General features: G+C 39.8%; 2 protein-coding genes and 1 long non-coding RNA gene across 6 annotated transcripts; 2 read left to right on the forward strand and 1 right to left on the reverse strand.

Moving 5' to 3' along the window:
• Window positions 1-295: 295 nt before the first annotated feature.
• LOC135666431 (probable trehalose-phosphate phosphatase 6) lies at window positions 296-2,976 on the forward strand. The gene is made up of 11 exons (XM_065178001.1): window positions 296-776; window positions 843-983; window positions 1,088-1,159; window positions 1,264-1,362; window positions 1,463-1,516; window positions 1,711-1,812; window positions 1,903-1,980; window positions 2,086-2,155; window positions 2,222-2,292; window positions 2,376-2,468; window positions 2,551-2,976. Exons 1-11 carry the CDS (start codon window positions 468-470, stop codon window positions 2,614-2,616), a joined length of 1,155 nt encoding a protein of 384 aa, XP_065034073.1. The 5' UTR covers window positions 296-467; the 3' UTR covers window positions 2,617-2,976.
• Window positions 2,977-3,457: 481 nt separating this feature from the next.
• Window positions 3,458-4,293, reverse strand: LOC108952626 (uncharacterized). Its single transcript, XR_001977681.2, has 2 exons — window positions 4,048-4,293; window positions 3,458-3,942 (listed from the first exon to the last, which is right to left on the reverse strand). It is a non-coding gene; the product is annotated as an uncharacterized LOC108952626 (long non-coding RNA).
• A 737-nt stretch (window positions 4,294-5,030) lies between these two features.
• LOC135666411 (probable mitochondrial adenine nucleotide transporter BTL3) lies at window positions 5,031-12,491 on the forward strand. Of its 4 annotated transcripts, none has more exons than XM_065177983.1 (7): window positions 5,033-5,238; window positions 5,321-5,382; window positions 6,921-7,004; window positions 7,239-8,356; window positions 11,155-11,458; window positions 11,685-12,155; window positions 12,269-12,491. In XM_065177983.1, exons 4-7 carry the CDS (start codon window positions 7,884-7,886, stop codon window positions 12,335-12,337), a joined length of 1,317 nt encoding a protein of 438 aa, XP_065034055.1. In that variant the 5' UTR covers window positions 5,033-5,238; window positions 5,321-5,382; window positions 6,921-7,004; window positions 7,239-7,883; the 3' UTR covers window positions 12,338-12,491. The 4 variants fall into 4 exon arrangements, with proteins under 4 accessions (XP_065034059.1, XP_065034064.1, XP_065034055.1 ...); XM_065177977.1 differs by having other exon boundaries at window positions 5,033-5,223; XM_065177987.1 differs by lacking the exon at window positions 7,239-8,356 and having other exon boundaries at window positions 5,031-5,223.
• The last annotated feature ends 107 nt before the right edge of the window (window positions 12,492-12,598 follow it).

A 12,598-nucleotide genomic window follows, 5' to 3' on the forward strand; every position in this document is an offset into this window, starting at 1 on the left:
GGAAGAAGAGGTCCCCTGTGTTCGCGAGATTGAGCTCGCCTGTCATAATCCACGGGTGGTGACGCGGCGGGTTCTTACAAACTAGACTCGGGCCCAAGCTCCGTCCTCCTCGCGGCACCGTCCGCCACCTGGAGCTGCGGTCGTGGTTGTTGCCGGATGATGTGGCAGGCACTCGTCCGGCCCTTCGATGTTCGAAGCTGAGTTGGCCTCCGTTTCCGCGTTCTTTGTCCGTTTCTGGTCTCAAATCCTTATATAAACCTCGCCTCGCGTTCCTCCTCGCCATCTCCATAGAAGAGGCACTTCAGACTCTTCTCTCCTGTTATCCATGTACTAAGAAGAAGAGCGAAAGATTTTGATCCTTCATCTTTCCAAGCTTCTTTCTTCAAATCTCCATTCTTACACTTCTCCTAACAACGCCGCCTCACAAAAAGCAGAGCAACAGAAGACCCCTCGGCTCCGACGACCAGATGACGAAGCAGAATGTGGTCATGCAGGAGGAGCTAGCCGTCGCGGTGCCCACATCAGCGGCGATCGCTGAGCCGTCCCCTTGCTTTTCGTATCCGCCGCCTCGTGCGGTTGGCTCCGGCACTAACTACACCCGGTACACGAAGCTGTCGTGCCGGCTCGACCTCGCGAGCTGCGGTGGCGGTGGCAGGGCGGCTAATTCATGGATCGAATCCATGAAGGCCTTGTCTCCTACCCAGGCCAAGTCAGCGGCGCCGCGCGAAGTCCCCTCGCTTGCCTCCCGCGAAGAAGAAGACTATGACAGTTGGATGGTGAGTGTGCGCTTCTGCTTGATCTTATTATGGCTTCTGAACAAACATCTGAGAATTCGCACGCAGATGCTGCACCCTTCGGCGTTGGACAACTTCGAGGAAGTCATGACCGCAGCTAAAGGAAAGCAGATCGTGATGTTCTTAGACTATGATGGGACACTGTCGCCGATTGTCGACGACCCCGACCGCGCCTTCATGTCCGATGAGGTGAGTTTCTCGGATTACGTCCCTCTGCTCCATCTACTCTTTATACCGTCTCTTCTTCTCCTCTCTGGAATGGAGGTAATAAGGAACTCCATGTCTTGAAGCAGATGAGAGAGGCAGTAAGAGAGGTGGCCAGCCATTTTCCAACAGCTATCGTGAGTGGGAGGTGCACAGAGAAGGTACATTCCTGCTTTTACCCAACCATCAGAATGAGATCAGACTCTTCCATTATCTTTTTCCCTATAACAACTGCTTTTGGTGGTTTCCTTTTGTTAATGATCAGGTCTCCAGCTTTGTAAAGCTGTCGGAACTGCACTATGCTGGAAGCCATGGCATGGACATAAAAGGTCCCAACAATGGGCCTAAGCATCCAAAAGCAATGGTGGGTCTTCCTTTCTCTTATCACAAGCTCAATAGATGTACCAGTGCCACAATCCATCTTGGTATCTCACTTAGCCTCATGGTCATCTTTGGTGATACAGGCACAAAATGTTCTATTTCAGCCAGCCAGTGAGTTCCTTCCCATGATCCATGAGGTGAATCCCATCCCCATAGTCCCTCTTCAAGGAAAGATTGATTTCCATTATGTCTTGCATTCCACAACAAGGATTTGTTCTTAAGCATCATCCTCCATTTCTCTAAGTATCTGCAATCTTCCACTGTTCTAACTCCTGAAGCTGTGAAGTTGGTTTACATTCCTAGTTATCTAAGCATTTTTTATTTCCTGAAGGTCTACAAGTCTTTAGTAGAGACAACAAAGAGCATCCCTGGCTCTAGAGTGGAGAACAACAAGTTCTGTCTATCAGTTCACTTTCGGTGTGTTGATGAAAAGGTAAGCATCCGAAAAATATAGGAAGCCAAAATATGCTTATGCCATAAAGCAAACATATAGTAGTTTAATCCTTGCCATCCTTGATGACAGAAATGGTGTTTACTAGCTGAGAAAGTCCGGTCAGTGATCATGGATTACCCTAAACTGCGACTAACCCATGGAAGAAAGGTACAGAACTAAGTTCATCATTTGTGCTGTAGTTCATGTCTGTGAGCTCTGTTTCTGTGACTTGTGTACTTGCTGAGTATGACTTGACTTGTTTTCTTCTTCCAGGTTTTGGAGATCCGCCCAACTATCAAATGGGACAAGGGGAAGGCTCTCGAGTTTTTACTGGAATCTCTTGGTAAGCTGTAGTGAAAAAGACATCATTCATTTTACTCGAGTTGCTCATCAACCTTTCGCCATCCAGGATTTGATGGCTGCCATGATGTATTTCCATTCTACATAGGGGACGATCGAACCGACGAAGATGCTTTCAAGGTATCTTACTGTTCGTTGTCTTCATTAGATTATGCATCAGGCACGTCAACCGGTTGATGTATCTGCTTGAATTGTATTCCTAGGTGTTGCGTGATAGAGGACAAGGCCTTGGCATTCTTGTCACCAAGATTGCAAAGGAAACAAATGCCTCTTTTTCTCTTCGAGAACCAGCTGAGGTGAGTAGTGTGATGTGAAATTTAGGCTGTCATTTTGTCTTCCTCTAAATGACAGCAATTCTAATACTGCTGTTCTGAGTAGGTTCTGAAGTTTTTGCGTCGCCTGGAGGAGTGGAAGCAATCCTCCCAGGATGGTGAAGCTCAATGAACAAGCAGTTATCATGGATGAATCTTTTACTCTCCATGATCAAGGACAAAAATATTATCTCAAGGCAGAGCAGTTTTTCTCTTTTTTGTTTTCCTTCCCTATCATTTCTAGTGTTGTCTCCTCTTCTGGGAGAAGGCTTGAAATCATTATTCACTGGATTTCTTGCCACATCTTGTAACTATTGTTGCTGAAGGGGAATCCTGCAGCCATCTTTGAGATGAAAGCACAGGATTACTCCCACTGTGTTCATGCTCTGAGCAGCATTATCATTCTACATAGGAAATCAACTGCTATAAATGTGGGCTGAATCAATGTGGAGTCACTGTTAACAACAGGATATATCAAAAGTGCTTTCAAGAATGAGAGAGCTTCCAATCTTTGGCAGTGTAACACCCAAAATAAATCTGGTGATCCATGGAGGCAAAAATCACCATCACCAAGTCTTAACTCTAGATTCCTTGCAAATGCACTCTCTCTAAGCAGCTTAATTCACTTGTTAATGCTAATTATCAAATCTGTTCCTTTTCAGATTTCCAGCAGGCGAAATAATTGATGCATGACTCAAGGCTTTACTCACTTAAATGTTCTCTTCATCTAGAATAGAATGTGGTGTCAAAGGAGATGTTGATTGACATTTGCAGATTTAATATTGTCATGGCATCTTCCTTTGAAAAAGAAAAGAAAATGTTAAAAATAACAGCAGATTCGTGCATGGATCTTTTGTCAATGAGCTTATGATCTCTATCATATCAGGCCAAGGGAAAAGCAGAGGAACTAATTACATGAACAATCGAACTCCGTGTCCTCCTCACTGTGATAGCATACACATTTTACTGCAACATATCATAACTATATATGTCATGAACTGAGAAATGTATCATTCCCCTAAGACACCAAATCACACTGCAAATTTCCAAAGATCCAAAACATACTACCACATCATGGCTTAGGAGTTGAACCTATGGCTGCATACCAAGAGGATGTGCAACTCAAGTCACTTATTCTAGGATTAGAACAGCCATTGTTGATCCAGTCAACAAGAGCTGCTCCACCTTTAATCTCAGGTAACCCCGCAGGAGAGGCTGACGCTTGACACATTGCAGAAGCCTTCCTTTGGAGCTGGGAGAACCCTGGTTACTGGGCCATGAAAGGGAAGGACACGACAGTCACCACTGGAGCACTTCAATCCATGGTTGAGGGAGGAGTTGGAATCCACTTTAACGCCTTTGGATGGCGCAACACCTGGCTCTCAAGTGGTGTCGCTGACAGGCATCGTCGTCGCCGTCTTTGCCAGGCATTTCATGCGTGGAAAGATGGTGCCCGCCGCTGTCAAGCCATGGGAACTTGAATTATTGGATGCAGAGAACCTCCCATGGCAGCAAGTCACCCTCGCCAACCTGCTGACCATGAAACCTCAAACAAACACGTTACCTGAAGGAAAGAGAACACTTGCTTTAGCAACAATGGTTGGTGCAGTGGAGATGAGGTTTCGTTGGACCAGATTAAAGAAGAAAAAGGGGAAAGGAGCTCATCTTTATAGCCCAGAAATGTTGGTTTTCATGCCTACACAACCAAATTAATTCCAGTGTAGTGCCAAAACTGGATTGAAGAGGAGGAAGAACAAGTAGCACAAATGTCCAAGCTCTGACCAAGAGATTGGTCTTATCCTGCATCTGCTGCTTGCAATCATAGGCACACTATCTCTCAATTATTAGGATGTTTTCTTGGAAGTCTTTGGCATTTTAGAAAGCTTTTTTTTTTTTCATCTCTTTTATGTAATTTCTTCTTTTGATTTTTTTGCTGTTTTTTCTTTTTTCGGTGGATAATTATCTTCTAATCTTTTTATTAAACAAAAAAAATAAAAAAATTTATTTGAGTCCAACTAACTGTTTATGTATTTGAATTAAACGCAAATCATAAAAATATAAATATTTACCTATCTAGATATAAGGTAGATCGACAACTATACTCCTGAGATACGAAAATAATTATGCATCATTCGTATTCATTTACCTATGATGATTTCGAAGAAATCATATATTATTTTTTCTCTAAAAATATAAAAAAGAAGAGTCAGTACATCAATATTCTTCTTAAGAGGCCCAAATCATACTAAATGAGAAACTATACGACTCAATTTCATCATAATGCATTTACCCATTATCTTATTTGGGCTATATGAGAATGATGTTATTAGGCCTTTGTTCCAACATGTTTGGCCCATAAAATATGACCCAATTAGTTCGCAACTAAATTAGGTGATAACAAAACGATGAGGATTCGAAATTAAGAGGGAAACAAAAGCGTCCCATGAAAGAGAGCTACGCGTCTTCTACGACTTAGCTGTCTTCTTCGAGTGCTTCAACTGCGACCGTTTGGGAGTCGTGTGCGAAGTCGTAGCCGATAAAGCATTTTCCTATGTAAGGAGTCCGACGGGAGAACAGCACCAGTGTCGAGAGGAAAGGAACTCGATGCCCTTCCCTCTCTGGAGCCCTCAATCGCTGCCGCCACCCCATGCGAGCGAGCCGCACTACAAGTTTCCTCCCTTGGGTCATCGCCACCACGTTCATCCACGATCTATCGCCTACGAGGGCTTTGCCGCACGAGGTGGATCGCCTCGTGGTTCGCCCTTTCTTCCGATTTTGATGTGCTCTCTGAAAACCCTATCATCTGATGGTTGGTTCTTGTTCGTGATTTCGTGCAGGAAAGGGAGAAGTCGCGGGGATCAGCTGCGGATTAGAATTGGATTCCCTTGGAGGGACGGAGGTAATCCTTATTTTCGATTGAATCTAATTGAATGAAGCATAGGAACTGAGGGTCGATTGGCAGGGTCAAGGTACGGATGTAAGGTTGAAATCATGTTCGCCATGATCGGACATATCAGACAGCTGAACTGAGGATCGAAGTTAAAAGTGATAGTTATCTTCCAAATGTTTGACCACACGTATTGCCGCTATTTAATGTTTTCTATGATGGGAATGATTCAGGAGGCTAATTGACAATGGACATTGACACATTTTTCATTCTTGCAAGTGAACATTTCTACCAAGGTCATTTTCTTTGAGTTCTTTAATTGTTTGAAGATGGTTAGAGATGGTCCTGACATATGAATTTCCCACCTTAATTGATTCATATTGCAAGCAGACAATGGTAGAAATTAAAAGTTTTCTCTGAGATTGGATCTGTTCCAACTAACATAAACATTACAGTCAGTTGTAGGAGTAGGAATGAAAGATGCTACAAAGTATTTGAGAAGTCGATTTAGCTTTGATGTTTCAGTAATTCATGCCACTAAGGCACTGAAAAGAGTAGAGGAGTTGCAGGATTACATCATCTGTTCCACACGAAGTTTATTTTCATTAAGGTGGCTTATGAGTTTTGCAAGAGGGAATCACTGCATTGTTTCTATGATAGAGCAAATGGAGAAAGTACTGGCATTGACAAATCATTCTTTCATAATTTATTATAAAGAAAATGACAACCAGGTTTCTTATTTGGCAACCTGCAACTGGAGATCACAACAGTGACCATGTAACTTATGCTGCTTTCCTATTCCTGCTATAAAAAATGAAAATTAAGGTTTATTTCTTATAAGCTTGATTATATTTCAAACAGAACAATTAGCTTTGCCATGCAACTCGTGCTGGTTGACACAGCTTGTTGATAGCATTTTAATTTATTTATGACTATATTGTTTATAGTATGTGTCCTTTTTATTATTATAACATAATTTGATGGGAAGACTGATCTATTAATTTCATTGTGCTTAAATGTATTATGTCGGCTCTAATATTAATTATTACAAATTGATATAATGGGATAATTGATTTGTTAATTTCATCAAGATTAAATTATTGACTAAGTTATAGTGAATAGTAATATATCCATCATATCTTTATAAGTTAATTTTAATCTTTATCTATTTATTATGAGAGACTAATCATTACATTTTTAGATCATAGATGATGTAAATTTCTACTCAGATAAATTTACAATTTAACATGTAAATATTTAAGAAAATCTAATAATTTTGTTAGTTGGTTCTGAAGCCTCTTCTATGTGGTGGCTTTCTTACAATCCTTAATATGCTTTCCAAACCCTGGCTCTGCTGCTTGTAAGAAGTTAAGCTATTCAATTTATGTACTTTCTTGTAACTAGCTTCTACTGTAACTTTATTTTTTTTCCACTAATGTTATTTAAATGTTGTGAGTTCAATAGCACGGTGCTAGCTGCTAATGTTTAATTAGTCCTATAGTAGGTTCTTTATACTATTAGTTTATACCATTTTGTGATTTTATTTATAGCTATAGGGATTGCAGTGGAATCAGCGCAAGGTTCTCATTCCAGTTGATCAAATTGCACTCCAAAGTCCTCATGCTGAATGACAGGTACTTTCTCTCCGGACACATATTTGAGCTCTAGAAATTGTCATCATTCAGCTACAGTTTTTTTTAAGCCTTTAGACTTCAGATATTGATCTTTTGATAATGGCTTTAAAGTTCATGTTATGTTGAATAGCTCGACGGTTTTTATTTTATTTTATTTTTGTAGCCATATTTCTCAAGTATATGCACATGTTTAATTTATGCACACTATCTGATAACATCTTAATCTGCAAATAGGTAGAAACTACAAGCGCAAAAGATCTTTTGCCGGCTTCCTTTCCATTGTTCTATTGTTGCAGGCATAAGATCTTGTTCCTTTCTAAAAGGACAACAACAACACACCCACCCCATCTCATCTTAAAATTCATACTCTCGAAACGTGAATCACAAGGTCAAAACCATGGTGATCCTAATACATTCTTTGACTCAGTCTTCTTTGACTCTGCGTTCCATTTGTTACCTACATGTACTCATTCCAGTTCTCACTGCATTGCATATTGCGATGATCAGTCTCTGTAATGGATCAGCTAACTCTTTGATCATAAAAACATACACGACAGACTCATTTCTCATCGGAACAAATAAAAAGTCTTTTTAGAGTTTAAGCCGCCAGACTCCAAAGCCATAAGAAAACAAAAGATAAAAACAAAAACCAATCCCACATGTAATGTTCGTCCCCTAAAAAACCAGTGGAATCGAACGTCCAAAGCCTATTTAACCAAAGGATATCCCCCACATTTTATTCTTCTTCTTCCCGAATCCTTCCGTCGCTCTCCAATCCCATGGTTTCCCGCTTCATCCTCTCCACCAACTTGAACCCTTCGTCTGGAAATCCCCTCCGGACCCCGTAAGCTTCCCTTCTGAGTATTCCATCTCATCGCGATGCGCGGCTTGGAGGTCCGTTTCCACGCCTCCATCCTCCCTCTCATCCGCTTCACGGATGAACCATCCGATCTGCCTCTCTTCTCCGGCGGTGGCCCCTTCGTTCTCGAACCCTGTGCTTCGGATTCCGCTGCCGCGCCGACGGTCAGATGGGGTCGTTCCCGCGGAAAGGCGGCTCCGTTCGGCCAAATCAGGTGGGGAGGCGCCGGTGGGGATGATCTTTTGTCAGTGAGCTTGTCGGTGAAAGGGGGCGAGGGTTTCGTGAGGGAATCGACGGGGTTACTGGGAAAGGAGGTGAGAAGGTCGGAGGAGACAGCATTGGAAGGGAAGGAGGAGGATGGCGTGGTGGTGGTTTTGGAGGAGGAGAAGAAGAACAAGTTCAAGAATAAGAGTAGAGTGAAGGGGGCGGGAGCAGGTGCGATGAACACCACCAAGCATCTCTGGGCTGGAGCCATAGCCGCTATGGTTTCAAGGTACTTAGGAGAGAATTTCTCTATTTTTAGTTTGCCTCATTAATTTATCTTTTTATTTAATCAAGTAAATGGTTTCACTCTTCTATAAAAGTGATATTGAAGCAGTTAATATGACTTCTATATGCTTCATTTCTTTATTCTTCATTGAAAAGTTTTATTTTTTTGTTTGTTCTGTTCTTATCCGCATTGTTATTGAATTTTTTTTTTTAAGATTCACTGAACTAATGTGTTCTGATATGTTTCAGTAAGTTGAGATGACTATTATTTTTCCTTCTTGTAAAAGAATGTTATTAGCAGACTTAGTGGTGCTACAAACATGTGTATTTCTTGAGTGTTTTGATTCCTTTTCATAAGCTTGAACCAGAGGGGTTATACTGTGGAGAACCAGAAGGAAGTTAAGGATACTAACAAATTCTAACAATTGGAAGCACTGAGAATCACAGTATGAATATGCATTCTAGTATTCTAAAAATTGTGCTTATAACTTTTCTGCTTTGTTGTGTTAGAGAAGCTCGCAATTGATCTTTATACAGAATTTCTAAAACAATCAACTAGTAGGTGATGGCCATTCTATGATTTTTCAGATCTGAGGAATTTAGGAACATATTTGGCTCCGTATTGCACATTGATCTTTTAAATTGTTCAAATTTCTTTGTCTTTAGATTCACTCATAAATTTTATGTACTGTATCTTTCTTTCTAAGTCTTGATCTGTGTATAATCTTCCAACTGTTCCAATAGAGGCATGTGCCAGTTCATAGAGAAGATGGGCTTGTAAAAGTTGAATCAGTATAAGTAGTGACCTTCTGTCTTACAGATCGATACAATGTTGTCTGGCATAGTCGCAAAACCAGTGTCTTGTCAAGATTTTTAACTTTGCCTTGTATATTAAATATTGACTCAGATCCTCTCCAATTTTCATTTATTGTCTGATCATTTGGCATAAGATTTTTGGACCTAGTTCATAATTCATGAGTTACACTCCTTTACTCTATTCAATTGAACCCATATAGAAACCATGGATCACCGTGCAATGCTGACTGGTGGTATCGGACCATGCACAGACGGATATGTACTGGTCAGCACCGATTCTTAGAAAAGGGCAGAAAATGATAAGAATTAAAAAAAATCTTATTTAGGATTTTTATCCTAATTTAATTGTATTTAAATAAGCATAGAGTGTATATGAGGCATACATGAATAGGAATTCTAGATTATAAGAATGAGATAGTGAATAAGAGTGAGAGAGAGAAAGAGCGAGTGAAAGGGAGGGAGGGAGGGAGGGGGATTTAAAGCCTAAAAAAGACCCCAATGGTCAATTTGACTACTGGGGTGAAACTCGACCTAGTTTGGATCGGTATTGGTCAAATTCTTGTAACAACCTGCATATATCGATACAACATAAGTTTCGATCGTAGCAATCGATACATCACCCATACTGACCGATACATGGCCTGTTTCACATACTGGTCCAAAACGGGCTGACTGGTAGACAGACCAGTATGTACTGTCCGCTTCGTACCATTTCGGGTGGTACATCAAACACTAATAGAAACAGTATTTTTCTAATATTTTGAGATCCTTTTGGATAGCAAAGGTACACCAGGAAATGTTTTATACATATCGAACACTTGAGCTTTAATCCCGTGAGAATAGCTTCGTTCATTTGCTTTATGCAAAATGAATTGGTCTTTTAGCCCGTTTTTGAAGCTTTAGTGGTTACCAAGAGTTTTCCCAATAGAACCTTTTTTGATGGTTTTACTGCAAAAGAAAATGCATTTAAGTTTGAAAATATTTCTCTTTCTCATCTGGTTTAATTGATTGGTTGCATTTTCTGGTAGCAACTAGTTGTTCTCAGTAGATATATACATATTCAAAATTGCAAATACATAGCAGATATAATGTGTTTAATTCTAAGCTTACAAAACGATTGCACTATATATTATATTCATGGTCCAATAACTAGCAATGTCATTTCTGTATGACATTAAAAGACATATATAAATGTAACTTGGGGGAACTGTAAAACCAGCAAATACATTGTCACATGTTTATTGTGGTCTAGGCGTGACCTCTTTGATAAGAGTTTGTTGCTAGATAACTAAAATGTTGAAAATAGCCCCACAAAATGTTAATTTTTTCTATTGAATATCATTTTTCTTGCTAGTTTTAAATTTTCTATGGGTACTTGGGCAATTAGTTGGCACAATGTAAATACTCTAGCGGCAGTTCATGTCTATGCCCCCCTCATCAGAAGGTTCTTTCACTGATCTCATTGATCAAGTCAATGTTTGTGTGGTATGCTTTCTGTCAGGATCTATCATGTGGAATCATTTGCTGACCGAATTTTGCATTTTTTTTCTTTTTCAATAAAAGAGGTAAATAATTTTCTTGGTGGAAAAATACGTTGATTATTGACAATGCTAAGAAGAGTTATTTTGCTTTAGTTTTTCTTTAGTTTTTTTCTCCCTGCTGATTTGTTAAAAATTTTAGTGAATTCAGAGATTTGTCGCTCATATTTATGTGGAAAGAAATTGCTGAATTAGCTTTTCTTATCCTAGATTAACATCTCAAATAATGTGATAGATGAACTGTTAGAACATCTACTTGTTCAGGAGGATCTTCACTTTAGGTTTGAGCTTTAACAATTGGCAAGCCACATATCCAGTCTCATAGTTGTTGAATTCAACCATAAATTGCTTGAATAATTTTATTTCCTTAAATCTTACAAGCTAACTTCTGTGAATAAGTTAGCTTTTCTATTATAATATCTCATTACTTTTTCATTTTGGTGATTAGAACCTTTGTTGCGCCTCTTGAGAGATTGAAGTTGGAATATATAGTTCGTGGTGAACAGAGCAACCTCTTTGTTCTCATTCACAAAATTGCAACAGCACAAGGGTTGAAGGGTTTCTGGAAAGGAAATTTTGTCAACATTCTTCGTACTGCTCCTTTCAAGGCAGTTAACTTCTATGCATATGATACATATAGAAAGCAGCTACTTAAAATATCTGGAAATGAAGAAACAACAAACTTTGAAAGGTTTCTTGCGGGTGCTGCAGCTGGCATTACTGCAACTATGCTTTGCATACCAATGGACACAGTATGTTTAAGTTGTTCAATTCTTATTTCTTAGATTTAAACTAATTTTAGTGTTGCGCCTTGATTTTGTATGCAATTGCATTTAACTTTTGATATAGAAATATCTTACCCATTGGATAATGTCATGATCTACATGAAACCAGTCTATTTCTGAAAAATATAAAAGGCAGTTCTGAAGTGCTTTCTCCTTGATGCATATGTCTTACACTCAAGCTTTGTAATTTCAGATACGAACGAAGATGATAGCACCTGGAGGGGAAGCCTTAGGTGGTGTTATAGGTGTTTTTCGTCACATGGTCGAAACTGAAGGCTTCTTTTCTCTTTACAAGGGACTTGTGCCATCACTTGTTAGCATGGCACCTTCAGCTGCAGTTTTTTATAGTGTGTATGATATTTTGAAGTCAGCTTATCTGCATTCACCCGAAGGGATGAAAAGGTTGGCTTTAATGAAACAACAAGAAGGTGAAGAAGTGAATGCCTTAGATCAACTGGAGCTGGGCCCCGTAAGGACATTATTGTATGGGGCCATAGCTGGTGCTTGTGCTGAAGTTACCACATATCCCTTTGAAGTAGTCCGGAGACACTTGCAAATGCAGGTTCAAGCAAACAAACTGAATGCTTTTGCAACATTTATGAAAATAGTTGAGCAAGGTGGTGTCTCTGCACTGTATGCTGGCATGATTCCCAGCTTGTTACAGGTACTTCACACTGAGTGGTTCTTAGAACCATTCATTGCTTCCATCCTCTTTGGAATTCTTTCGTTATATTTTAATTAGTGATCTGTAATAATCGAGTGTTCTTTCTTTCTCAGGTTCTGCCATCTGCTTCCATTAGTTATTTCGTATATGAGCTTATGAAGATAGCGCTGAGGGTCGAATGAGCACTAACTAATAAACTCGCTGCAAACTCAGCACATAGGAGGGGCTATGGCTCATCTGGAGGGACAAATTGTTTCTTTATTTTTCTTTTCCTTTCTTCTTTTGTTTGCTGTTTACCACTTATGATTATCGAATGAGGTTTTGAGCTTTACATTATTGTCTTTGTGTTACATGTTGCAAATTCATCATAGGGTCAAATTGCTTATCATCGTTTAATCCACAGAGGGCATTAATCTCTTTATTGTTTACAAATCTTATTGAAG

This window comes from Musa acuminata, chromosome BXJ1-4, assembly GCF_036884655.1.
Source record: "Musa acuminata AAA Group cultivar baxijiao chromosome BXJ1-4, Cavendish_Baxijiao_AAA, whole genome shotgun sequence".
In the NCBI taxonomy this organism is placed as follows: Eukaryota; Viridiplantae; Streptophyta; class Magnoliopsida; order Zingiberales; family Musaceae; genus Musa; species Musa acuminata.

Coding starts and splice junctions, on each gene's coding strand:
- LOC135666411 (XM_065177983.1), top strand. CDS start 7,884: ATGCGCGGCTTGGAGGTCCGTTTCCACGCCTCCATCCTCCCTCTCATC. Junction 11,459..11,684: donor TTTGCATACCAATGGACACA/GTATGTTTAAGT, acceptor TTGTAATTTCAG/ATACGAACGAAGATGATAGC. Junction 12,156..12,268: donor TGATTCCCAGCTTGTTACAG/GTACTTCACACT, acceptor TTTCTTTCTCAG/GTTCTGCCATCTGCTTCCAT.
- LOC135666431 (XM_065178001.1), top strand. CDS start 468: ATGACGAAGCAGAATGTGGTCATGCAGGAGGAGCTAGCCGTCGCGGTG. Junction 2,293..2,375: donor CCGACGAAGATGCTTTCAAG/GTATCTTACTGT, acceptor TTGTATTCCTAG/GTGTTGCGTGATAGAGGACA. Junction 2,469..2,550: donor CTCTTCGAGAACCAGCTGAG/GTGAGTAGTGTG, acceptor TGTTCTGAGTAG/GTTCTGAAGTTTTTGCGTCG.